This window comes from Scyliorhinus torazame, chromosome 9 (genome assembly GCF_047496885.1).
Source record: "Scyliorhinus torazame isolate Kashiwa2021f chromosome 9, sScyTor2.1, whole genome shotgun sequence".
Lineage (NCBI taxonomy): Eukaryota > Metazoa > Chordata > Chondrichthyes > Carcharhiniformes > Scyliorhinidae > Scyliorhinus > Scyliorhinus torazame.
In genome coordinates this window covers 147,080,945-147,106,151 of record NC_092715.1, presented here as the reverse complement: position 1 = coordinate 147,106,151, position 25,207 = coordinate 147,080,945, and the positions used below count along the sequence as shown (strand labels likewise).

Below are 25,207 nucleotides of genomic sequence, written 5' to 3'. Positions count from 1 at the left end.
AGAATTTGTGAACCAGAGTCTGAATAAGAGGAAAGTTCAACAAGTTCTCATGTCCTCTATGCCATGTTACACCCCACAATCCACCTCCCATGACCCCTCATACCCCAATTCCAAGCTATGGCACTCCAATGTCCATTGACCCTCTATACACTGTATAGAACCAATGAAAAATATAGCGACTGAGGAAGTGTTAAAAAAACTAATTCATTCATAAATTTACACTATATTTTAAAAAAAGGAACCTCACGAGAAGGCAACAAAAGTGTCAATCATCCAGGATGTTGATAGTGGGAGAATTCAGTGATGGTGATGCCACGGAATGTCAATGGGCAAGGGTTAGATTACCTCTCATTTGAGATGGTAATTGCCTGGCACTTGTGGGCTCAAATGTTACTTGCCACTTGACAGCCCAAGCCTAGATATTGTCCAGGCCTGGCTGCATTTGGGCATGGGCTGCTTCAGTATCGGAGGGATTGGGAATAGTGTTGAACATTATGCAATCATCAGCTAACATCCCTACTTTTGATCTTATGATGGAAGGAAGGTCATTTTATTAAGTAACTGAAGATGGTTGGGCCTAGGACACTACCCTGAGGAACCCTTGCAACAATGCCCTGGAACCAAGGTGATTGACCTCCATTATCAGCTAAAATCCCTACCTCGGACCTTATGACAGAAGGAAGATCATTTGATTAAGTAAATGAAGATGGTTGGGCCTAGGACACTACCCTGAGGAATTCCTGCAGTAATGCCCTGGAACCAAGTTGATTGCCCTCCAACAGCCAGCACAGTAGCATTGTGGATAGCACGGTAGCATTATGGATAGCACAATTGCTTCACAGCTCCAGGGTCCCAGGTTCGATTCCGGCTTGGGTCACTGTCTGTGTGGAGTCTGCACATCCTCCCAGTGTGCGCGTGGGTTTCCTCCGGGTGCTCCAGTTTCCTCCCACAGTCCAAAGATGTGCAGGTTAGGTCGATTGGCCATGATAAATTGCTCTTAGTGTCCAAAATTGCCCTTAGTGTTGGGTGGGGTTACTGGGTTATGAGGTTAGGGTGGAGGCGTTGACCTTGGGTAGGGTGCTCTTTCCAAGAGCCGGTGCAGACTCGATGGGCCGAATGGCCTCCTTCTGCACTGTAAATTCTATGATAACTACACTCATCTTCCTTTGTGCTAGGTACGACTTCATGGTTGAAAGAAGGCAGTAATTGATAATCAAGAGGAAGTTCCTTTGATTGTGCTTGGCAAATGCCATGAGACTTCATAGCACCCAGATTCAATGTTAAGGATTCCCAGGGTCACTCCCTCCTGGCTCTACTGCAACCTTACTGGGTCTGTCCTGCCAGTGGGACAGGACATACCCTGAATGGTGGTGGAGGAATTGGCAACATTGTTTACAATGCATGATCCCATCACTATGATTATCTCAGATTGTTGCTTGACCAGTCTATGGGAAAGTTCTCCCAATTCTGGTACAAGTCTCCAGATGTTACTGAACAGAACTTTGCAATGTGAAGGGCATAACTTTGTTGAGTCAATTGCTTAAGCTGATGTTGGTTTTATTATAGTTTTCCATGATTTGAAAAAACAAGTGAATTACGAGACCATTTCAGAGGGTAATTAAGAGTCAACACCTTTGCTCTGCTTCCAGATCACATATAGGCCTGACTGGGTAATGACAGCAGTTTTCCTTCACTAAAGGGATAGAGTAGGACATGCCTATCTCTTTCATGCAGCTTGCCAGGTTGGGAATGCTGGATGAAGTAATCCATGCCAAAATGCAGAAACACCTAGATAATATCTAGGCTGACAAGTGGCTAGTAACTTTTGAGCCACATGTGCCAGGCAATAACCATGCCCATCTCCAATGAGAGAATCTAACCATTGAACCCAATGAGCTTTCATGACAATCAATTTGTTGCACGATAACTGTCCTGTCCCGTATTATTCTGAACTTCAAAGTCATTTTTATATTTAAAACAAAAAGACCACAAAGGCCGCAAAAGATAGCTGCCTAAGGATCACCGGATCTTGTTTGTGGATTGAAACCACTCTCCTGTCTCAGAGGGAACACCAAGAACATTTCAGACTAATGTTGAATAAATGTCTTTCCTTGAAAATAATTTAAAAGGATAATTATCAATTGAATGGGTTATTCAAACACAAGGTGTGAATTTCACAACACAGGATACATCGTCCGCCTAACTACCCACCTTATTTGGTAAAGGACTTGGAACTTGTAAAATGATTAGACAGCCATGCTTGTTGTCTGCCTTTAAATAAGTAAGAAGCTCTTTGCAGATAGAATTCCACCAAAAGCCATTGAACTAGCTAAGCCAGCAAACAGCAATAGCTTGAAAGTCAGAGAAAGTGGAAGGTACTGATATAGGTGGCATGACACAGTCAAGGAGGAATTTAGCTCCACTGTCAAAGGGGGCATTATTCAGAACTTTGGTTCAAGACATTTAATACTGCGAGGAATGAACATGCAAAGACTGAGGGGCTTAAAGACAGAATTGTCCTTGTTCATTAGTCGCAAAAAGCTAGCAAACAATTCAAAAGGCAAATGCTATGTTGGCATTCATTGAGAAAGGTTGAGTGCAGGATTAAGGATGTCTTGCTGCAATACATAGAGCTTTGGTGAAACCTCAGCTGAAGTTTTTTCCCTTTATCGAAGGAAGGAAGCAGTGCAATGAAGGTTTACCAGATAAATCCTTGGAATGGTGGGATTGTCTTATGAGGAGAAATTGAGAAGACCAGGTTTGTAGAGCGAGCGGCGGCCTCATTGAAACGTACAAAATTCTTACAGATCATGACAGGCTGAATGTAGGTGAGATGTTTCCCCTGGCTGGTGTTTCTAAAACCAGGGGACGTAAGGGATAGGCTATGAGGAGGAATCTCTTCACTCAGAGGATGGTGAATCTTTGGAATTCTCTATTCCAGATGGCTGTGGAAATTCTATCATTGCACATGTCCAAGACAGAAATAGATAGATTTTTGGGGACTAATAATATCAAGGATTATGGAGAGACAACAAGAACATGCCATTGAGGTAGCTGATTAGCCATGATCTAACTGAAATGCCAGCGCAAGCTTGATGGGCCTAATGGCCCACTTCTGCTCCTATGTTCCCAATAAGGGAATAGACAGGCATGTGGCAACAATGTAATTAAGGTACTAGGAGGAAAAAAAAAGTGGCTTCCGATAACACCACTGATGGCAAGGAAAATTTTAATTTGCTGGTCAATGGTTAAAATAAAGACTGCTACCCAAGTGTTACATGCCCTTTATTCGGCCTAGGAAGAGATTTCTGATGTTAACAGCCTTTCCCAGAGTGAAAAATATAATAATATTCAAGATAGAAGCGTTGTTCAGTATTTTCAGATATAAGGAAGTTAATCAAAAAGAACATTCAAGAAAAAAAGTTAGAAAATTTAAAGATAATTGTGGCACCGCCAATTCCGGATACAGCAACTAAGAAATTATTTCCATCATTGCCTTGTATGTCTAAATTAGGTTTTAATTATGTATTTATTGTAACTATAGCTCTTTGCTTTTAAGTAACAATTAGTTCCAGCAAAATGCAGAGAGTCAAGATCTACAAAGTTCCGACTGCAACTAGATTACAAAATGGACTGAAATCACATATGCTAGATATATTTCTAATATTGAGAAACTGGGTGAAGAGCCAAGGTACATAACGGAGTGCACCATCAAGGCTGAAAAGAATAAGACAGGGACAAGATAATAAGTAACTAGTGATTAGCAATGCCCAACCTTGGCATCACACAAAGCAAAGGGAAAACTGAGTAATGCAATAAGCACCAGAGCATTTTAGCCCTTTGATAGAATGAGCAGATGGTGGATCAATTATGCCAGGGTTGCATGTAGTTCCATTGTTCCATACCTTCATTCAGATCAAATCATTTTCACATGCTACAAAAGGTACAATTTTACAGAACTAAAATTTTAAAAAGTGATTTAAAAAAATCATTACTTTGCTCATACACAGCCCAGTCCATCACATGAACCTGCCTCCCATCCATTGATTCCATCTACACCTCCCGCTGCCTGGGGAAAGCGGGCAGCATAATCAAAGACCCCTCCCACCCGGCTTACTCACTCTTCAAACTTCTTCCATCAGGCAAGAGATACAAAAGTCTACACGCAGAAACAGACTCAAAAATAGTTTCTTCCCCGCTATTACCAGACTCCTAAACGACCCTCTTATGGACTGACCTCATTAACACTACAACCCTGTATGCTTCACCTGATGCCCATGTTTATGTAGTTACATTGTGTACCTTGTGTTGCCCTATTATGTATTTTCCTTTATTTTATTTTCATATACTTAATGATCTGTTGAACTGCTCTAGAAAAATACTTTTCACTGTGCCTCGGTACACGTGACAATAAACAAAATCCAATCCATACTGCAAATAATTTTAGCTTACATCCCATTATCTTTGGTAGATATGGAACTCTAGGACAACAACACTGTACAGCTCAACCTTCTCATGGGCTGTACAAATAGTTTACTGATCAGCAAAAGTCAAGATCATATTATGGTTGAAAGAAAGAATATAGGAAGGGACTACAGAGACTACTTAATCACAATTCAAATTCAACTTTTATCAGCTAAAGTTGAACTGCAGAGTAAATATTCAATTTGTTTAAATTTGATTTTGGCTGACTCTAGACTAATTGAAGGACACAATTTGACATGGGATTCAGGTGTTTAAGTTATAAATTTTTGGTTATTTTGTGGGGTTAAATGCTAATTTCACCATCCAAAATTAGCAATAATTTGCATGACATAAGATTACACAGACATGTAAATTTTCATCATTGGCACATATTTTTAGAATTATTTTTTGGATTGTTCTCCCTAATAAACCTCTCTTGTGCCACATTCTCTTTCACTAATTCAAAAGGCCACCATAATTTTCTCAAGTATGTAGTAATTAAACTTTGCAGTGTTGGTGGAAGATTTGCACTGTCCTTATTTTGAATTTAATTAGCTGAAATACCAGCCGCTCTCAAACTCCCCACTACATTACTTGTATTATTGTCATGATGGCGAAACCCTTAGTAGTTTGTGACTCACCGGTGCAAAATTCAAATGTCACCTTGATTAATTACAGTCAATAAATGTTCCACTCCCCTCAGTGATCTCACTATTCTACATTATCGACTGAACACTCTCCAACTCAGTCCACTCAACGTTGTTCCCTCTCATGGTTACCGGATAGCATACGTCAACTCTTCCAAGTTCAGCACTTAATCACAGAACATTTCCTAGTATGACATTACTAATTAATAATAGAACAGCCATCTCTGCTACTCTGTTTTGAAGGAAAAAGGAAGGAAGGATACAAGAATTAGCACACCTTTGGCTCCATTGATATGAAGCTATGCGTTCCCCTACTAGAAATTGTTGATCGTTTCATTGTCCTACTGTGGTAAAAGTGGTAATAGTCTTTCAATGATCCAATCTGGAAAAGAAAGAAGAAAATAATTCAATGTTTTATTGAAACATTCAACTCTCTACCTTTTGTCTACCTTAGATAAATTATTCAGTTTAATTTAGTCTAGGAGATCTCAAATGTTATTCTGACCCTCAAGATCAGCTTTCAAAGAGAAATGCAACATGATACAAAACATACCATTATCTTTTCATAGGCTCATTTAGTTTTGAAGACTATGCAATTTTCCAGCCCTGCTGCAGACCTAATTTGCTTGCACACATTAAAATACTATTGACAAAACCCTTTTGTGACAGGAGGTCTTGCTGCCTCCACACAAGACAACCTTAAATAATCACAAGAAAATCACAAAAAGACTGATGCCTGGGATGGCAGGATTGCTAAATGCAGAAAGATTATGTGAACTAGGCCTGTATTCACTGGAGTGCAGAAGAATGAGAGGAGATCTCATTGAAAATGTATAAAATTCTGACAGGGCTGGACATTCTGGATACAGGGATGATGTTTTCCCTGGTCGGATATCTGGAACAATGGGTCATGGTCTCAGGACACTGGATGGGCTATATAGGACTGAGATTAGGAAAATGTGTTAATTCAGCAGGTGGTGAGCCTGCGGAATTCTATCACACAAGGCTGTGGAGGCCAAATCACTAAATGTATTTAAGGAAGAAATATATTTCTGGACACTAAAGGTGTCAAGGGGTATGGGGAGAGAGCGGGAGCATGGCATTTAGATAATTAGTCATGATCACATTGAATGGCAGAGCAGGTTCAATGGGCCAAATGGTCTACTCTAGTTTCTATGCTTGTTGCTATATTAAAAAGGGATTGTTAATTACCACCAGTCAGGCTTATTACAGCAGCTGTAGGTTTGTAAACTGTGAGATTTGTCAACAAGAACTATTTGCACATGGCAAAATGTTCCGCACAAGGACTTGAAGACATTTTACAATTTAATTTTACAATCGGGCAGCATGGTAGCACAGTGGTTAGCACAGTCGCTTCGTAGCCCCAGGGTCCTAGGTTCGATTCCCGGCTTGGCTCACTGTCTGTGCGGAATCTGCACGTTCTCTCCATGTCTGCGTGGGTTTCCTCCGGGTGTTCCGGTTTCCCTCCCAGTCCAAAGATGTGAGTGTTAGGTAGATTGGCCATGATAAATTACCCTTGGGTGTCCAAAAAAGGTGAGGTGGGGGTACTGGGTTACAGGGAGAGTGGAGGCGTGGGCCTAAGTGGGATGCTCTTTCCAAGAGCTGGTGCAGACTCGATGGGCCGAATGGCCTCCTTCTGCACTGTAAATTCTATGATTCTATGGTAAAGGCCTTTTGTACACACTTTTTTATTTTAAAAATTGTGGTTGCTGAGCTGTATCCACCTACATGATTCAGCTTGTCAACTGGTCATCTTTGAGCATTTTAAACTGATTGGGAAAAGCACAAAGTATAAATAAATTTCTGCTCTGCACTAAATATTCTTTGGAGTTTAACTTGGCTGTTGGTGATGGACTCTGTCCTATGATCATAGGTCACTCTTACTGCTCATGTCTAGTCATAAAATAGTCATAATACAACTCAAAATGGAATGCTGCATTTTCAAACACATACATGTTTCTCTTACATCCCAGAAGGTGCACTGTTGAATGAGAGAGAGAGAGAAAGACTATCATAATTTATTAAGACAATGAGTTGACCAGTATTTATAGTGAATTTGAATATTTTGTAAAATTCCTCATTATATAGACGATAAAGCAATTGCCTGAAGCAAGTCACGCTAAACATAAGCAAGGAGCTCCCACTCATGGTATTTGATTTCTACTCTGGATTTTTGTAAAAAGCACACTGTACAGGAGGCCAAATGTGCGACCTCCAGATCTGCATGCTTGGGAATTGCCCAGTGAAGTTGCCAATTGAGACTGTTCCCAAGCTTCTAGATGTTATCTTCTTACTGTCAACTGACATTGATCTCATAAAGAACTGATTCCAATACATTGTGAGTGACTGCTTGCTGGGAAGTCTTAAATTGTCCATTGGATGATATCATACATGGGAGTAGTATTCTGGATAGGCCTGCCATTTCAATCTAACCCACAATCTCAGATGTGTTTTGGAGACCAATTTATTATTTAAGGAGAGAGGAATCAAGCTATAAAAAATTGTTAATTTAATGTCAAATTTGGTGAGATTATTGAAATATATTGAAGACAGTGTGAACGAGCATATGGACAATTATCACCTGACCAAAGGCAGAGTTAGCATGGCTATCTGACAGGAAGGTCATGTCTGCGATATGGTTGAATTTTTTTTGAAAGAGGTCAGCAACATGATATACAGGACAGCATCAATGACGCTGCCTACACAAATTTCCAGAAGCCATTGGATAAGTCTCTGCACAAGAAATTGGCAGTAAAATGAGAGCAAAGGTAACCATGACTTAACGATTGGCTGCGTGATAGGAGAGATAATTGGGATGAAAGGTTTGTTTTCTGCCGGGCATTCGTAAAATTATGAAATGCATCACTGCATGAGGCATTTTGTTTGAATAAACAAGTGGGACAAATTATTGATAAATTTTCTGATCTTCATCCTTTCTGCAAAAAGATGGCAAACCATTATCATGGCATTAGCAGTCCTCCAGTTCCACATCATTTTTTTGTGGACAATTCTAGACATGGAGATAACAATTAGGTGCAATGCTGCCCTCAGCCACCATTCGTACAAACAGAAGTCACGAACTGCTAAACAGGAACCTTAGCCACATCTAACCAAGAGACACCAATCAGCGTCCTCAACAGCAAAAAAGAGAGGCAGTTATCCGAGCATACATTGGTCTGACTGGTTATTTAAGCTCCCCTCAAACTCTAAGGAGGAAAGTGTTGGTGCTTCATCGGACAGAGCAGCTACGTATGGCACTGTGAGTCCTATTAAGTCACAAGGTCTAGTTTACGGAGAGGCCCCATGAGAAAGATAACAAGATAAACAGAAAGCCATAGATCAATTATTACAAAAACACTTGATTTCTTGGAAAGAAAAACATCTACTTGTTGCTGCTGAAAAGCAGTTTACTTCACAAAGGTTACTGGAAGGTGAATTTAGGGGAGCTAATCGCATAAAAGGACAAGGGATCAAATGCAGATTCTTAAATAAAAAGAAAATGGACAATGTTTCTTGCAGAATTTTATTGGGGTTGAGGGAGAGAAAGAAAGAGGTCCATTTATTAGAAGATGGAAGGTAATTCACGCTGGAGTCACTTAGTAAATTTACTTCTTCAGATTTACAGCTCACATCCACCAACTCAGGGCCATGAGGGATGAACAATAAATGCAATCTCGTCGGCCTCATCCATATCAAGAACATCTTAAACCAGATGGGAATGGGATGAAGAAAGCATCAACCTAATCAGCTTCAGTCAATCTACATGACAGCACGGTAGCACAAGTGGATAGCACTGTGGCTTCACAGCGCCAGGGTCCCAGGTTCGATTCCCTACTGGGTCACTGTCTGTGCGGAGTCTGCACGTTCTCCCCGTGTCTGCGTGGGTTTCCTCCGGATGCTCCGGTTTCCTCCCATAGTCCAAAGACGTGCATGTTAGGTGGATTGGCCATGATAAATTGCCCCTAGTGACCAAAAAGTTTAGGAGGGGTTATTGGGTTACGGGGATAGGGTGGAAGTGAGGGCTTAAGTGTGTCGGTGCAGACTCGATGGGCCGAATGGCCTCCTTCTGCACTATATGTTCTATATTCCATGTGTTAATTGTCCAAGTAGCCACCGATCTCATAATTTGCTCATTTTTCTACCAAATGAATTATGGAGAAGAGCAACAATAAGACAAAACATTGATAAGACAGCCACAGAAAAGTAGCCATACAAGGTCACTAAAATGGCTTCGCTGCTTACAGAGGAGCAAACATTCTGCGGTAAAGCCTCCCGAGTACAATAATCTAATGAAGGTGACAATGTGGAATCCAGTTGGTACAGTATTATGCGTTTCTTTATAAAAATAAATAAAGCAAATCAAGTACATTCGAAGCTACGTACAATAATTATCAATAAACCATCTTCTTGCACAAACAATCTAAAGACTGCAAATATGAACAAGTTTAGCACATAGCTCTTGGGTTGCGTTGGATATTGAAGGGCCATAGTATTTTGGCCCTTTTTTTAAAAATTACATATTAGAAGGAGCAATTAAATGGCAAATTGTATTACAATATAGATCAAGATGAGTACTTCTAGGTGTGAGTCACATGATAGATCTGAGCAATGTTTCTAGTCTAATGTAATTCTGGTTTAAGTCAAATCCATCCTTCAACACCATTCTGGAAGCACTGTGAAATAAATGGCAAATGTAAATTTATACAAGTATGTACAGTTCACACATCAATGAAGAGTGCAGGAGAGAATGCCAGGAGCAACACCAGGCATACCTAAAATGAGGCGCCAACATGGTGAAGCTACACAGGACTAATTGCATGCAAAACAGCAAGTAATAAATAGAGCTAGGCAATCCCATAAGCTTTGTAGTCTTGCCACGTCCAGCTGTGAATGGTGGAGGTCAACTAAACAACTCCCTGAAGAAAGAGGCTCCAAAAATATTTCCGTCCTCAAATGATGGAGATCAGCATATCAATACAAAGATAAGGCTGAAGCATTCGCAATAATCTTCAGCCAAAAGTGCCGAGTCGATGATGCACCTCAGCCTCGTCCAGAGATCCCCAACATCACAGATGTCAGTCTTCAGCCAAGTTGGTTCACTCCACGTGATTTCAAGAAACAACTGAAGACACTGGATACTGCAAAGATGATGGGCCCTGACAATATTCCGGCAATGGTCGTGAAGACATGTCCTCCTGAACTTTACGGGGCCCTAGCCAAACTGTTCCAGTACAGCTACCATACTGGCATCCACCCAGAAATGTGGAAACTTTTCCAAGAGTGTCCTGTACACAAGAAACAGGATAAATCCAACCCTCCCAATTACTGCCCCATCAGCCCACACTCGATCATCAGGAAATTGATGGAAGGGGTCATTAGCAGTGCTATCAAGTGGCACTCACTTAACAATAACCTGTTCACAGCTTCAGTTTGGGTTCCACCTAGTTCACTCAGCCCTGACCTCATTACAGCCTTGGTTCAAACATGGACAAAAGAGCGGAATGCCAGAGGTGAGGTGAGAGTGACTGCCCTTGACATCAAGACAGTATTTGACCAAGTATGGCATCAAGGAGCCCTAGCAAAGCTTGAATCAATGGGAATCAGGGGGGAAAAACTCTGCAGGTTGCAGTTATACCTTGCACAAAGGAAGATGGTTGTACTGGTTGGAGGTCAATCATTTTTTCTCCACAACATCACTGCAGGAGTTCCTCAGGCTAGTGTCCTCGGCCACCACCTTCAGCGGTTTCATCACTGACCTTCCTTCCATCATACGGTCAGAAGTGGGGATGTTAGCTGATGACTGCACAGTTTTCAGTACCGATTGTGGCTCATCAGTCAAACTGAAGCAGTCGAGGTCCAAATGCAATAGGACCTGAACAAAATCCAGGCTTGGGCTTTCTTGAAAATAGAGATGAGAAGGAATATCTTCAGACAGAGGGTGGTGAATCTGTGGAACACTTTGCCACAGAAGGCTGTGGAGGCCAAATCAATGAGCGTCTTTAAGACAGAGATAGATAGATTCTTGATTATTAAGGGGATCAGGGGTTATGGGGAGAAGGCAGGAGAATGGGGATGAGAAAAATATCAGTCATGATTGAATGGCGGAGCAGATTTGATGGACCGAGTGGCCTAATTCTGCTCCTATGTCTTATAGGCTGACATGTGGAAAGTAACATCTGTGCCAGGCGATGTGGCAACAAGGGTTTCCAACAAAGTAGGACCTAGCCATCACCCCTTGGCATCCAATGGCATTACCATCACTGCCCCCCACCGCCACCCCCCAATATCAACATCCTGGACCCCCGCTATCAAGATCCTGGGGGGTTACCACTGACCAGAAACTGAACTGGATTAGCCATATCATACTGTGACTACCAGAGCAGGTCAAACTCTAAGAATGCTGCAGCAAGTAACGCACCTTGTATCGGCACGGCAGCACAGTGGTTAGCACTGTTGCTTCACAGCACCAGGGTCCCAGGTTCGATTCCCGCTTGGGTCACTGTCCGACTGGAGTCTGCACGTTCGCCATGTGTCTGAGTGGGTTTCCTCCGGGTACTCTGGTTTCCTCACACAAGACCCGAAAGACATGCTGTTAGGTGAATTGAACATTCTGAATTCTCCATCTTTGTACACGAACAAGCGCCGGTATGTGGTGACTAGGGGTGTTTCACAGTAACTTCATTGCAGTGTTAATGTAAGCCTATTTGTGACAATAATAAAGATTATCTAACCAAACCATGTCCACCCTCTACAAGGCACAAGTCAGGAGTGTAATGGAATACTCTCCACTTGCCTGGATGAGTGCAGCTCCAACAATACTCAAGAAGCTCAACACCATCCAAGACAAAGCAGCTTGCTTGATTGCTACTCCTTCCACAAACAATCAAATCTCCACCACTGACGAACAATGGTAGCTGTGGGTACCATCTACAAAATGCACTGCAGGAACTCACCAAGGTTTCCTTCGACAGCACCTTCCAAACTCAAAGACCACTATCATTCAGGAGGACAAGAGCAACAGTTACCTGGAAACACCACCACTGGAAGTTTGCCTCCAAGCCCCTCACCATCCTGATTTGTAAATTTATTGTCATTCCTTCACTGTCTTCAGGTCAAAATTCAGGAACTCCCTCCCTAACCGCACAGTGGGTGTACTTGCATCTCAGGGACTGCAGCAGTTCAAGAAGGCAGATCACCACCATCTTTTGATGGGCAACCACGGAAGGGCAATAAATACTGGTGTGGCCAGCGACATCCACATTCCGTAAATGAACAAAAAAAATTCCTTGTGCTTGCAATGCAATAGGGATCTACACTTTGAATTGTTTCTTAAAGTATTCTCACTGTCTTGCCAAAGCATTTACTTTATTTGTATGCTACAGAGCCTAAAAGAGAACATGTAGAAGAGTGAAGCACAAAAGGGAACAGTGTAGCAGGTTTCATTGTCATCATAAATTAAATTAATTTGGATATAGATAAGCTGCAGAGCTGGGCTGAGAGGTGGCAAATGGAGTTTAATGTAGAGAAGTGTGAGGTGATTCACTTTGGAAGGAATAACAGGAATGCGGAATATTTGGCTAATGGCAAAGTTCTTGAAAGTGTGGATGAGCAGAGGGATCTAGGTGTCCATGTACATAGATCCCTGAAAGTTGCCACCCAGGTTGATAGGGTTGTGAAGAAGGCCTATGGAGTGTTGGCCTTTATTGGTAGAGGGATTGAGTTCCGGAGTCGGGAGGTCATGTTGCAGCTGTACAGAACTCTGGTACGGCCGCATTTGGAGTATTGCGTACAGTTCTGGTCACCGCATTATAGGAAGGACGTGGAGGCTTTGGAGCGGGTGCAGAGGAGATTTACCAGGATGTTGCCTGGTATGGAGGGAAAATCTTATGAGGAAAGGCTGATGGACTTGAGGTTGTTTTCGTTGGAGAGAAGAAGGTTAAGAGGAGACTTAATAGAGGCATACAAAATGATCAGGGGGTTGGATAGGGTGGCCAGTGAGAGCCTTCTCCCGCGGATGGATTTGGCTGGCACGAGGGGACATAACTTTAAACTGAGGGGTAATAGATATAGGACAAAGGTCAGAGGTAGGTTCTTTACGCAAAGAGTAGTGAGGCCGTGGAATGCCCTACCTGCTATAGTAGTGAACTCGCCAACATTGAAGGCATTTAAAAGTTTATTGGATAAACATATGGATGATAATGGCATAGTGTAGGTTAGATGGCTTTTGTTTCGGTGCAACATCGTGGGCCGAAGGGCCTGTACTGCGCTGTATTGTTCTATGTTCTATGTTCTAAATCTGACATTCAGTTCCATCATGAAGGCAAGTCACGTCACATTCCTGATTCAACAGTATTTAACAAACATAAAAGGCATGTCCTATATTCTGGAATAAGATCTAGCAGGACAACCCAAATTACCCATATTTTCTTTCCTTCCTGCCTTACATAATGAATTGTGTAAGCATTCTCAATGGTCGATCTATTTTTATTCTGTGTTCTCTGGAGTATGTTGACAATATATTTTCTGCTCCATCAAAGTTGACATTCGAAAGCAGCATTGGAACTTTTGCATCTACTTTAAAATGCAGTGATAGGTATACAGGCTAGTTGCAATATAGAATTCTTCCTATATTACTCAAACAGTCACTGGACCTTACTGCATCAGTGAGATTCCCATTTCCAACCACCATTTTGGGGGTAACCAAACAAAATGAGTAATTAGTAATGAATAGTTGATAATTGAAGAGCATAAGGACTATTATCCCCAACAATTCAGAATTCAATTTAAGCCACTAGAAACAGAATATCATCCTAATTCATTGTTAATCTCTGAAATGAGACAGATTTTTAACTAGGAACTTTGAATTAGACAATTAGGTGGAGTGATTTTCAGATTTTTATCCTAATAAATCATAACATAGTGCTATTCAACCACAAGTGGCAGCTAACTTCAGGTGAAGGAAGCAATATTTAAAAATTCCTACTCACAACCAACAATTCACACATGGAATTTTCACTGAAAATATGCAACTAAATTTCTATTTGCAGACACACACCAGAAACATTTGAGTTCAGGACTGGTATCTAGGTTGGCCATTTAATGTGTGCCAACTGAAACCATACTTGAGCAAATGTGAAACTACATGCAGATGCTCCTTTCTAGATTGCGTGAAAAGCAAAACACAAGTATTGATAATACTGCCGTAAAATTACAATGTTGTTTCTTGGTTTGATGCATGGTTTGTAAAGCCCAGTAGCTGTAGGGACACGGCGATTGGGTCAGCACCTCCAGGCAAGAGGAAGTAAGTGGTAACAAGAATTGGAAGTTTGACAAGTTACGTCAAAAAACAATTTTAGAAGTGTAGTTTCTTCTAAAACCACGTTTATTCTAAAACCACGCTTATTCTGACTGCACTAATTGTAGTGATCATCATACTTTCAACACAAAAAAGGCGTACTTCTGTGATGTATGAATTATGTTCAAAATACAGATTTTAAGCTTATATTTTATTTATATTTCTAAAATGTAGGTTTCATTAATAAAGTAATTTGGGATCAGATCAAGGGCAAATTGTCATCAACAACCATGGGAATCAAGATCTTCTTCAACATTTTTCAGTAAACGCAATAATCACAACAATTAAAAAACCTCATTTTTCTATAATTCATTTCCATACCAGATAAGGTATACTGAATGATTAATATCAGCGGACAGATGTTTGCTGCTAATTAAAATCAATACCAAAGATTATTCATTTAGAAATCATTCCTTCCCTTATTTTTAAAAAAGGTGTTTAGCAACATGTACATCATTCCAATTTCCAAAGTAGGGCAACCAAGATAAAAAAAACTTAAGCTAGACTGCTCAAGATAACTTCAGAAGTTTTCAAGATACGTTTTGTAGACAAAAATAATTCTGCTTCCATCCCTCAATCCAATATATTAGTGAATAAGTACATGTCATGGTATAGCATTATGCTCTACTGCTACAGACGTTGAAGCTTTATGTCAAGTTATCGCTTCTATGTGTCTCAAGAATTATGAGGATAACTCGTGCTGTGGCACTGTGCAATGGTTGACACGATCCTCAAGTGCCTCTCACAAGCAGCCATATGATCCAAGACACCAAGTGTGAGCACACAATTCAACTAAATTATAGTAGTGAAAAAGGATGTACTGGCACTGAAGGGTGTGCAGAGGAGATTCACTAGGTTGATTCCGGAGTTGAGAGGATTAGTTTATGAGGCGACTAAGTAGACTGGGATTATACTCATTGAAATTTAGAAGAATGAGGAGGGATCTTCATAGAATCTGCAGTGCGGAATGAGGCAATTTGGCCCATCAAGTCTGCATCGGCCCTTGGAAAGAGCACCGTACTTAAGCCCACACCTCAACCCTATCTCAGTAACCCCACCTAACTTTTTTTACACCAAGGGGCAATTTAGCATGGTCAATCCACCTAACCTGCACATATTTGGACTGTGGAGGAAACCCACGCAGACATGGGAAGAAAGTGCAAACTCCATACAGACAGTCACCCAAGGCTGAAATTGAACCTTGCACCCCGGAGCGGAGGGGCAGCATTTCTAACCATTGTTCCACCATGCCGCCTATATATAGAAACATATAAAATTATGAAGGGAATAGATAGGATAGAAGCAGGGAGGTTATTTCCACTGGAGGGTGAAACTAGAACTAGGGGGCATAGCTTTTAAATAAAGGGGAGCAGATTTAGGACTGAATTGAGGAGGAACTTCTTCACCCAAATGGTCATGAATCTGTGGAATTCTCTGCCCAGGGAAGCAGTTGGGGCTACCTTGCTAAATGTTTTTAAGGCAAAACATTGAACAGTAAAGGAATAAAAGGTTATGGTGAGTGGGCGAGTAAGTGGAGCTCAGTTCAGAAAAAGATCAGCCATGATCTTATTGAATGGCAGAGCAGGTTTGAGGGGCCAGATGGCCTACTCTTGCTCCTAGTTCTTATGTTCTTATTATGTAGAACCAGATGTCCATTCTCACATGTTTTGATTCAGCAGCTAGTGATTGATCCCACCGCTGATTATTGGTCTTCCCCACTAATAAGGCCAGGGACACTGAAGCCAAATCAATGCTCCTAACACAACAGCTTAGGTATTTTAACAGTCTAGGACCGAAACCGTTTTGATTTATATGGCACAGTGCTCCACAAGGTAGTGCATCTTTCTAGTAAATTAGGGAAAAGCAAGTTTCTCATTTCAATGCCTATTTGAACTAATTTATTGAATTCAAACAGGAATTTATGCTTCATTTGACTACATGGAGCTGCACGGTAGCACAGTGGTTAGCACAGTTGCTTCACAGCTCCAGGGTCCCAGGTTCGATTCCTGGTTTGGGTCACTGTGTGGAGTCTGCACGTTCTCCCCGTGTCTGCATGGGTTTCCTCCGGGTGCTCCGGTTTCCTCACACAGTCCAAAGGGGTGCAGGTTAGGTGGATTGGCTATGTTAAATTGCCCTTAGTGTCCAAAAAGGTTGTGTTAGATGGGATTACGGGGATAGGGTGGAGGTGTGGGGATAGGTAGGGTGCTCTTTCCAAGGGCTGGTGCAGACCCGATGGGCCAAATGGCCTACTTCTGCACTGTAAATTCTAATGAGTCTATGTCTTTGGACTAGGTAAGAAATGGAAATTTTTTTTAAAGTGTGCATGTGATAATGCCAAATTTGAATAGCGGTATAAGGCTCATTGTCCAGGCATTGACATGAAGAATGGTCCCTTGGTCAACAGCTGCTTGTCATCACCATCTGTCAAGTTATCCTTCGAAGAATCACATTCTTCATTTAAAAAATAAAAATGAAAAATAAGGTAACCCTTACAAAATGTCAGGTGTGGCTCAGTAGTAGAACTCTACTTGTGTCAAATGCTGTGGGTTCAAGTCCACTACAGAGATTTTTTTACACAACAATATACGTTGTCACTCCAGTGCAGTACTGAGGGAGTGCTATACCATTAGAGGCATCATCTTTCGGAGACTTTAGACCGAGGCCCTGTCTGCTTTCTCAGGTGGGCATAAAATATCCCATGGTACTATTTCAAAGAGGAGCAAACGAGATATCCCCTTTGTCCTCACCAGTTTGCATCTTTCAATCAACATGGCAGAAAACAGATTATCTGGTCATTATTACATTACTATTTGTGGGAGTTTGTGGTGTGCAAATTGGCTGCTGTGTTTCTCACATTACAACAGTGATTACACTTAAGATCACATTTGGGTGTGAAGCACTTTGGCAATCATGAAAGCCTCCATACAAATGCTAATTTTTAGAACATAGAACATAGAACAATACAGCGCAGTACAGGCCCTTCAGCCCACGATGTTGCACCGAAACAAAAGCCATCTAACCTACACTATGCCATTATCATCCATATGTTTATCCAATAAACTTTTAAATGCCCTCAATGTTGGCGAGTTCACTACTGTAGCAGGTAGGGCATTCCACGGCCTCACTACTCTTTGCGTAAAGAACCTACCTCTGACCTCTGTCCTATATCTATTACCCCTCAGTTTAAAGTTATGTCCCCTCGTGCCAGCCATATCCATCCGCGGGAGAAGGCTCTCACTGTCCACCCTATCCAACCCCCTGATCATTTTGTATGCCTCTATTAAGTCTCCTCTTAACCTTCTTCTCTCCAACGAAAACAACCTCAAGTCCGTCAGCCTTTCCTCATAAGATTTTCCCTCCATACCAGGCAACATCCTGGTAAATCTCCTCTGCACCCGCTCCAAAGCCTCCACGTCCTTCCTATAATGCGGTGACCAGAACTGTACGCAATACTCCAAATGCGGCCGGACCAGAGTGCTGTACAGCTGCAACATGACCTCCCGACTCCGGAACTCAATCCCTCTACCAATAAAGGCCAACACTCCATAGGCCTTCTTCACAACCCTATCAACCTGGGTGGCAACTTTCAGGGATCTATGTACATGGACACCTAGATCCCTCTGCTCATCCACACTTTCAAGAACTTTACCATTAGCCAAATATTCCGCATTCCTGTTATTCCTTCCAAAGTGAATCACCTCACACTTCTCTACATTAAACTCCATTTGCCACCTCTCAGCCCAGCTCTGCAGCTTATCTATATCCCTCTGTAACCTGCTACATCCTTCCACACTATCGACAACACCACCGACTTTAGTATCGTCTGCAAATTTACTCACCCACCCTTCTGCGCCTTCCTCTAGATCATTGATAAAAATGACAAACAGCAACGGCCCCAGAACAGATCCTTGTGGTACTCCACTTGTGACTGTACTCCATTCTGAACATTTCCCATCAACCACCACCCTCTGTCTTCTTTCAGCTAGCCAATTTCTGATCCACATCTCTAAATCACCCTCAATCCCCAGCCTCCGTATTTTTTGCAATAGCCTACCGTGGGGAACCTTATCAAACGCTTTGCTGAAATCCATATACACCACATCAACTGCTCTACCCTCGTCTACCTGTTCAGTCACCTTCTCAAAGAACTCAATAAGGTTTGTGAGGCATGACCTACCCTTCACAAAGCCATGCTGACTATCCCTGATCATATTATTCCTATCTAGATGATTATAAATCTTGTCCCTTATAATCCCCTCCAAGACTTTACCCACTACAGACGTGAGGCTCACCGGTCTATAGTTGCCGGGGTTGTCTCTGCTCCCCTTTTTGAACAAAGGGACCACATTTGCTGTCCTCCAGTCCTCTGGCACTATTCCTGTAGCCAATGATGACATAAAAATCAAAGCCAAAGGTCCAGCAATCTCTTCCCTGGCCTCCCAGAGAATCCTAGGATAAATCCCATCAGGTCCCGGGGACTTATCTATTTTCAGCCTGTCCAGAATTGCCAACACCTCTTCCCTACGTACCTCAATGCCATCTATTCTATTAGCCTGGGGCTCAGCATTCTCCTCCACAACATTATCTTTTTCCTGAGTGAATACTGACGAAAAATATTCATTTAGTATCTCGCCTATCTCTTCAGACTCCACACACAATTTCCCATCCCTGTCCTTGACTGGTCCTACTCTTTCCCTAGTCATTCGCTTATTCCTGACATACCTATAGAAAGCTTTTGGGTTTTCCTTGATCCTTCCTGCCAAATACTTCTCATGTCCCCTCCTTGCTCGTCTTAGCTCTCTCTTTAGATCCTTCCTCGCTACCTTGTAACTATCCATCGCCCCAACCGAAACTTCACACTTCATCTTCACATAGGCCTTCTTCTTCCTCTTAACAAGAGATTCCACTTCCTTGGTAAACCACGGTTCCCTCGCTCGACGCCTTCCTCCCTGTCTGACCGGTACATACTTATCAAGAACACGCAGTAGCTGATCCTTGAACAAGCCCCACTTATCCAGTGTGCCCAACACTTGCAGCCTACTTCTCCACCTTATCCCCCCCAAGTCACGTCTAATGGCATCATAATTGCCCTTCCCCCAGCTATAACTCTTGCCCTGCGGTGTATACTTATCCCTTTCCATCAAACCTGTCCCCAAAGTGCTCTCCTACCTCCAAATCCAACACCTGGCCTGGTTCATTACCCAAAACCAAATCCAACGTGGCCTCGCCTCTTGTTGGCCTGTCAACATATTGTTTCAGGAAACCCTCCTGCACACACTGTACAAAAAACGACCCATCTATTGTACTCGAACTATATATTTTCCAGTCAATATTTGGAAAGTTAAAGTCTCCCATAATAACTACCCTGTTACTTTCGCTCATATCCAGAATCATCTTCGCCATCCTTTCCTCTACATCCCTAGAACTATTAGGAGGCCTATAAAAAACTCCCAACAGGGTGACCTCTCCTTTCCTGTTTCTAACTTCAGCCAATACTACCTCGGAAGAAGAGTCCCCATCTAGCATCCTCTCCACCACCGTAATACTGCTCTTGACTAGCAGCGCCACACCTCCCCCTCTTTTGCCTCCTTCTCTGAGCTTACTAAAACACCTAAACCCCGGAACCTGCAACATCCATTCCTGTCCCTGCTCTATCCATGTCTCCGAAATGGCCACAACATCGAAGTCCCAGGTACCAACCCACGCTGCCAGTTCCCCTACCTTGTTTCATATACTCCTGGCATTGAAGTAGACACACTTCAAACCACCTACCTGAACGCTGGCCCCCTCCTGCGACGTCAAATCTGTGCTCCTGACCTCTATACTCTCATTCTCCCTTACCCTAAAACTACAATCCAGGTTCCCATGCCCCTGCTGCATTAGTTTAAACCCCCCCAAAGAGCACTAACAAATCTCCCTTCAAATCTCCCTTGTGAAGGTTTCTCTCGAAGCCTTCACAATCCTCCAAATATCTGCACTCCTCTAGTTCAGGCCCCCTTTTTTAGAATTTAATGTGTAGAAGGAAGCCATTCAGCCCATCGAGTCTGCACCAGCCCTTGGATGCACCACCCAAGACTACACCTCCATCCTATCCCAATAACCCCACCCAACCCTTTGGAAACGAAGGGCAATTCAGCATGGCCAATCCACCTAACCTGCACTTCAGCACTCCTGATTTTTCATTCTACCTTCAGTTGCCTAGGCCACAAGATACAAAATGCACTCCCTCCATCCCCCACACTTCTATCTCACTTCTCTCAAAAAAATGTATCACTTTGATAATCTTTATTAGTGTCACAAGTAGGCTTAATACACTGCAATGAAGTTACTGTGAAAATCCTCTCATCGCCTGTTCACTGAGTGAGAATTCAGAATGTCGAATTCACCTAACAAGCATATCTTTCAGGACTTGTGGAAGGAAACCCACGCAGACACACGGAGAATGTGCAGACTCCACACAGACAGTGACCCAAGCCAGGAATCGAACCTGGGTCCCTGGCTCGGTGAACCAGACTTAATCACCATCCTACCGTGCCATCCATAACCAAGATTTTGATCATTTGACCCAATATCTCCTCATGCGTCTCAAAGTCACGTTGTTTTATGATGATCCTGTGGAACCTTGGGACAATTTAATAGATTAAATATTCTATACAAATTACAATGTGAATGCGGAGCTACATTCCTGCTAACCCAAGCCTTTTCCCAAAACTCGGAAAATTGACAAGAGTAAAATGCCATTTTACTGAATTATTCTTAAACAGACAGGAAACCAATGTGATGTGAGTTTTCTTGCAATCAATCGGAATGGTTTTCCAAATTGAAAATATATTTCACACTTAGTACATTAAAAACGCCCTGCTTTCTCTGCCCTTACCAACGATCATTGGCACCCCATCCTCTTCTGAATTCAAAACCATTACCCACAAAACCACCTGTGACTTCACCATTCTACAATTTCCTTAGCACAAGCCCTCAGCACTAGTGTGGCTCAGCATGCCCTCTGCTTCACCTTCAGTGGTACAACCCAAAGTGCACCCTCAATCCCTCTCGCCCCACTGCCGTCTCTCTTTTCCCTCTCTCAAAAGAATTCCGAAAACCGAACTCATCAAGCCTGCATTCAGTTGCCTTTCAACTCTAATGTGGCACCTCGGGTTTAACCTCAAACACTTTGGAACATATATTGTATTTGTCAAGAAATACAGATGCGAACAAAAAAAAAAACCATCATGCTCAGATGTTGAATGACACCGGTGAGCAGGACAAACAATCTTTAGTGGAAAGGAGGCGATGGTGGAAATATCGCAGCATTAAACAAAGCAGGTGTGAAAAGGAAAAGTGTTGACAGATGAAGGGAGAGCACTGCAAAGCTAAATTCCTCACTGGAACTCTGTTGATATCTAGATTGGACTCGCATTAAACCAACCCGCATGTGATCACGGTGGAGATTGGGAAATGTTAAAGCTTGAGCATTTGTTTTTAAATAAGAAAGGGAGACAATCGAAAGGCTCAAGCTTTGAAAAGGTGAGGCGAAAGCTTCTTCCCACTGGAGCCTAGCGTTTGAACTGGCGCTAATGAGGTGCCATCTCGCCCAAGGCGGAGCCGCGACAACCTCGAAGTCCGCTCGCCGATTTCGAAACAGCGGGGAGCTTCCCTGGTTTCAGAGTAACTCACTCTACCTGATAAATCAACCCTTTGGGTTGCTTCTTGTTTGTGTGTTTGACTCAGCCTTCCACATCTGCACTTCTCCGCCTGCTGACCCCTCTCAATAAAAAAAAACACCGCCAGCACTGGAACACATTCTTTTCAAAAACAGAAAAAGAGAGCCCAGTGTCTCCGGTCCGGCCAGGCGAGGCCCCCCACCCAGCCGGACCAGGCTCCCCCCGGCCCGGGGCTGCCTCGCGAGCCCAGCCGTATCACACACCTGTGCTATTCCACCTGAGAAAGGAGCCGGTTAAAATCACTCTCCTAGAAGGCCAGGTGTGATCTGGAACCCTCTAACCTATCTCAAGTGCAATCAAATACTTTTGAGAAAGGGTCTCAAATATCATTTTTTTTAAAGTTACGTTTAAAGTGCATAAAACGTAGCATAATTAAAATAATTTCGTCAAGGAAACACACTCATTGCAAACTAAGTTCATTATTCATCCCGAATTACAATCTATTTTCTTTCAGCCCGAGTCACAACTTAAAAAGCAACAAACCCACCCCCACCCACCGTGCTGCTGTCGGTCTGAGGAAAATAGCATCTAAACCCGAGAGCGATGGAGAGTCACATATCAGCGACATGCTCCTAACACACAGGGGCGAGAAGTCGGATTATCCCTTTCGAATAAATTTGCACTTTACCTGTCCCAAGTTTCTGTATCCGTATTTACTCGCGATTGCATTGGCTTCTTCGCTCCCCCCGGTTATCCTCACAGCCCAGTGGTTCGTGTACATCAGAGTTCTGGAAAAGGGGAGCAGAACCCCGAGAAATAGCACCAGCGAAAAGACAAGATCCCAGCACCACTTCACCGTTCGGCCCATCTTTTCTTTTGAGGGGGGGGTTCAAAAAAATCTGACGTCCAGATTCTCGCATACAATTCCCGTGCTGAATTTCAGAGACGGTCAGATAAAGCGTGTCTGCCCTCTAAACAAACTCGTCCACTCCACCAGAAAGCACGATTATCCGCTCTTCATGAATCTTGCTCTCATTTTGACGGGTTTTTTTGATGATAAACCAGGTGGAAAGAGAGACTGGCTGGAGCGCCAGTCAGTGCCTGTGGTTTGGATGAGCTCCGCAGACCTGAACGGATTTATGAGCTGCTGTGGTTGCCACTGGTGCAGCTATTGTGTCTGTGTGGTTCTATCTCTGTGCGCGCCTGTGTATCATATGCATAGACCTGCGTGTATGTGAGTAAGTGCACTGTTCTGTTCCTCACACAAATAAGCTCTGCCTTAAGATGGCCACAGCGCCTCCTCCAACTCTGCCGGTAACTCAATTAACCCTCAGCCCCCTCCTCCGCCAGAGAAAGCTACCAAAAAGGTCTTCCCCTGGTCCTAGCGCTCTCCGGCTACAGCTGGATTTTATTGCACATAATTTAAATTTCTAACAAACCAAACACATTGAGATTTTCCCGAGAAAAAATACAGTTCCTGCAAAGGGATTGCAGATTTTCCTGTAGAAAACAAAGGTCGTGAGTCTGTCAATTTCTCCTATCTCCACACAGCCACATAATACATTCACATTGTGTAAGTTTTGTCATGTTAATTTTACCAAAAAATTTAGATATATGTATAGATCGGGAGAAACCATACTTTGCCCCGTCATACTTAAACGGACAGGAAAACAACTGTGAACTCTCACCAAGAATGCGAGGGAGAAATAGCAGGTGGTGCGAAGCTATTAACCACATTAAATCTCTTCAATAACATTTTCTGCAGTGTAATATATGTCCTTCAGCCAATTAACATTACAATCCATTGATTTCAGGGAGAAACATATGCCAGCAAAATAATATCGAGCCTGATCTTCATCCTAAAATGTGGCAGTTGGGGGGGGGGGGTCTTCTCGTATTGGTGGCGTTGTAGTTTTACCCCAGTTGAAGGTTTTGCAAAGTGTGGAAACAAAGAGGTAATGTAGATTAATCAGCTCTAAAAATACATAACGGTTCCACTGACTATGCAAACGAGTGTTAAAAGCCGGTGTGGGGCCAAGTTTCAAGCACGCTTGTAGCCAGAGTATTGCAAATAACAATTCAGGGCGGAACCACAGAGCAACAGAAAATAAGTTGGCTATGAATGACATACAAGATTTTTACGCCTCAAGGATTATCCTTCTCACCCCGAACTAAACTCTGTCTTACGTTAGGTTCATGTTCCACAAGAGATTCCCACCACTTGATATCTCTCACTGGGTGACCGTTCATCCCGAGTCGCTTCAGGGACACCTGCAATTTCAGGAGGATGTTGGCGGAAACGTAACCACCCTAACCCTAAACATCACGGTGTTAAACGGCTAAAAAAAATCTTGTTTCTCCAGGGTTTCCGCAAAAGTTATGAAAGTAATGAGGAGAGTCCCATGAGGTTGAGAACCAATTGTACGCCAGGTCTTTTTTGTCATCAGCAAATATCTTCATGTGCACCATTGCCATCAGATTTGGGTTCTGGCTGAATACTTTTCGTTCTTAGCCCAGGAATCCTGAACCCTGTTTAGGGTTGCCAACACTGATTGGATCTATTCGTGAAGGTGTCATCATGTGATTTTCTGTCCTCAACCACCCTGCCACAATACTCCAGTCATTGCCCATCTTGTGAAAAAGTGCAGTGGCAGGAAGTCTTTGTGAACAGTATTGTCCAAATAGGGTATGGAATATAGTCAGCTCTTTCGACGTCTCCGCGAGATGTACTGACCAATAGCCATGCTTGGTATCAAGTTTTGAGAAAAAAATTGCACCTACAAATCTCAGTTTTAACTCTTTTGAAATGAAATGAAAATGAAAATTGCTTATTGTCACAAGTAGGCTTCAAATGAAGTTACTGTGAAAAGCCCCTAGTCGCCACATTCCGGCAGCTTTTCGGGGAGGCTGGTACAGGAATTGAACCGTGCTGCTGGCCTGCCTTGGTCTGCTTTCAAAGCCAGCGATTTAGCCCTGTGCTAAACAGCCCCTTAAAATGTGGATATTTTGCAATGCCAAAATTCAGAGCTCCATTTAAAGATTGTGGATTGAGGCATTCT

The 25,207-nt window shown here is 42.7% G+C and overlaps 1 protein-coding gene across 4 annotated transcripts in view; it reads right to left on the bottom strand.

The window, feature by feature from the left end:
• pcsk5b (proprotein convertase subtilisin/kexin type 5b) overlaps positions 1 to 23,457 on the bottom strand; it is a 602,404-nt gene extending 578,947 nt beyond the window's left edge. For 2 of the 4 annotated variants that reach the window (XM_072516608.1, XM_072516609.1), the window contains exons 1-2: positions 22,837 to 23,457; positions 5,389 to 5,493 (exon numbers count right to left, since the gene is read on the bottom strand). In XM_072516608.1, coding sequence (XP_072372709.1) covers positions 5,389 to 5,493; positions 22,837 to 23,016 — 285 coding nt within the window. In that variant the 5' untranslated portion in view covers positions 23,017 to 23,457. The remainder of the gene's footprint in view (positions 1 to 5,388; positions 5,494 to 22,836) is intronic. The other 2 variants (XM_072516611.1, XM_072516610.1) reach the window with 2 other exon arrangements.
• Between the last annotated feature and the right edge of the window lie 1,750 nt (positions 23,458 to 25,207).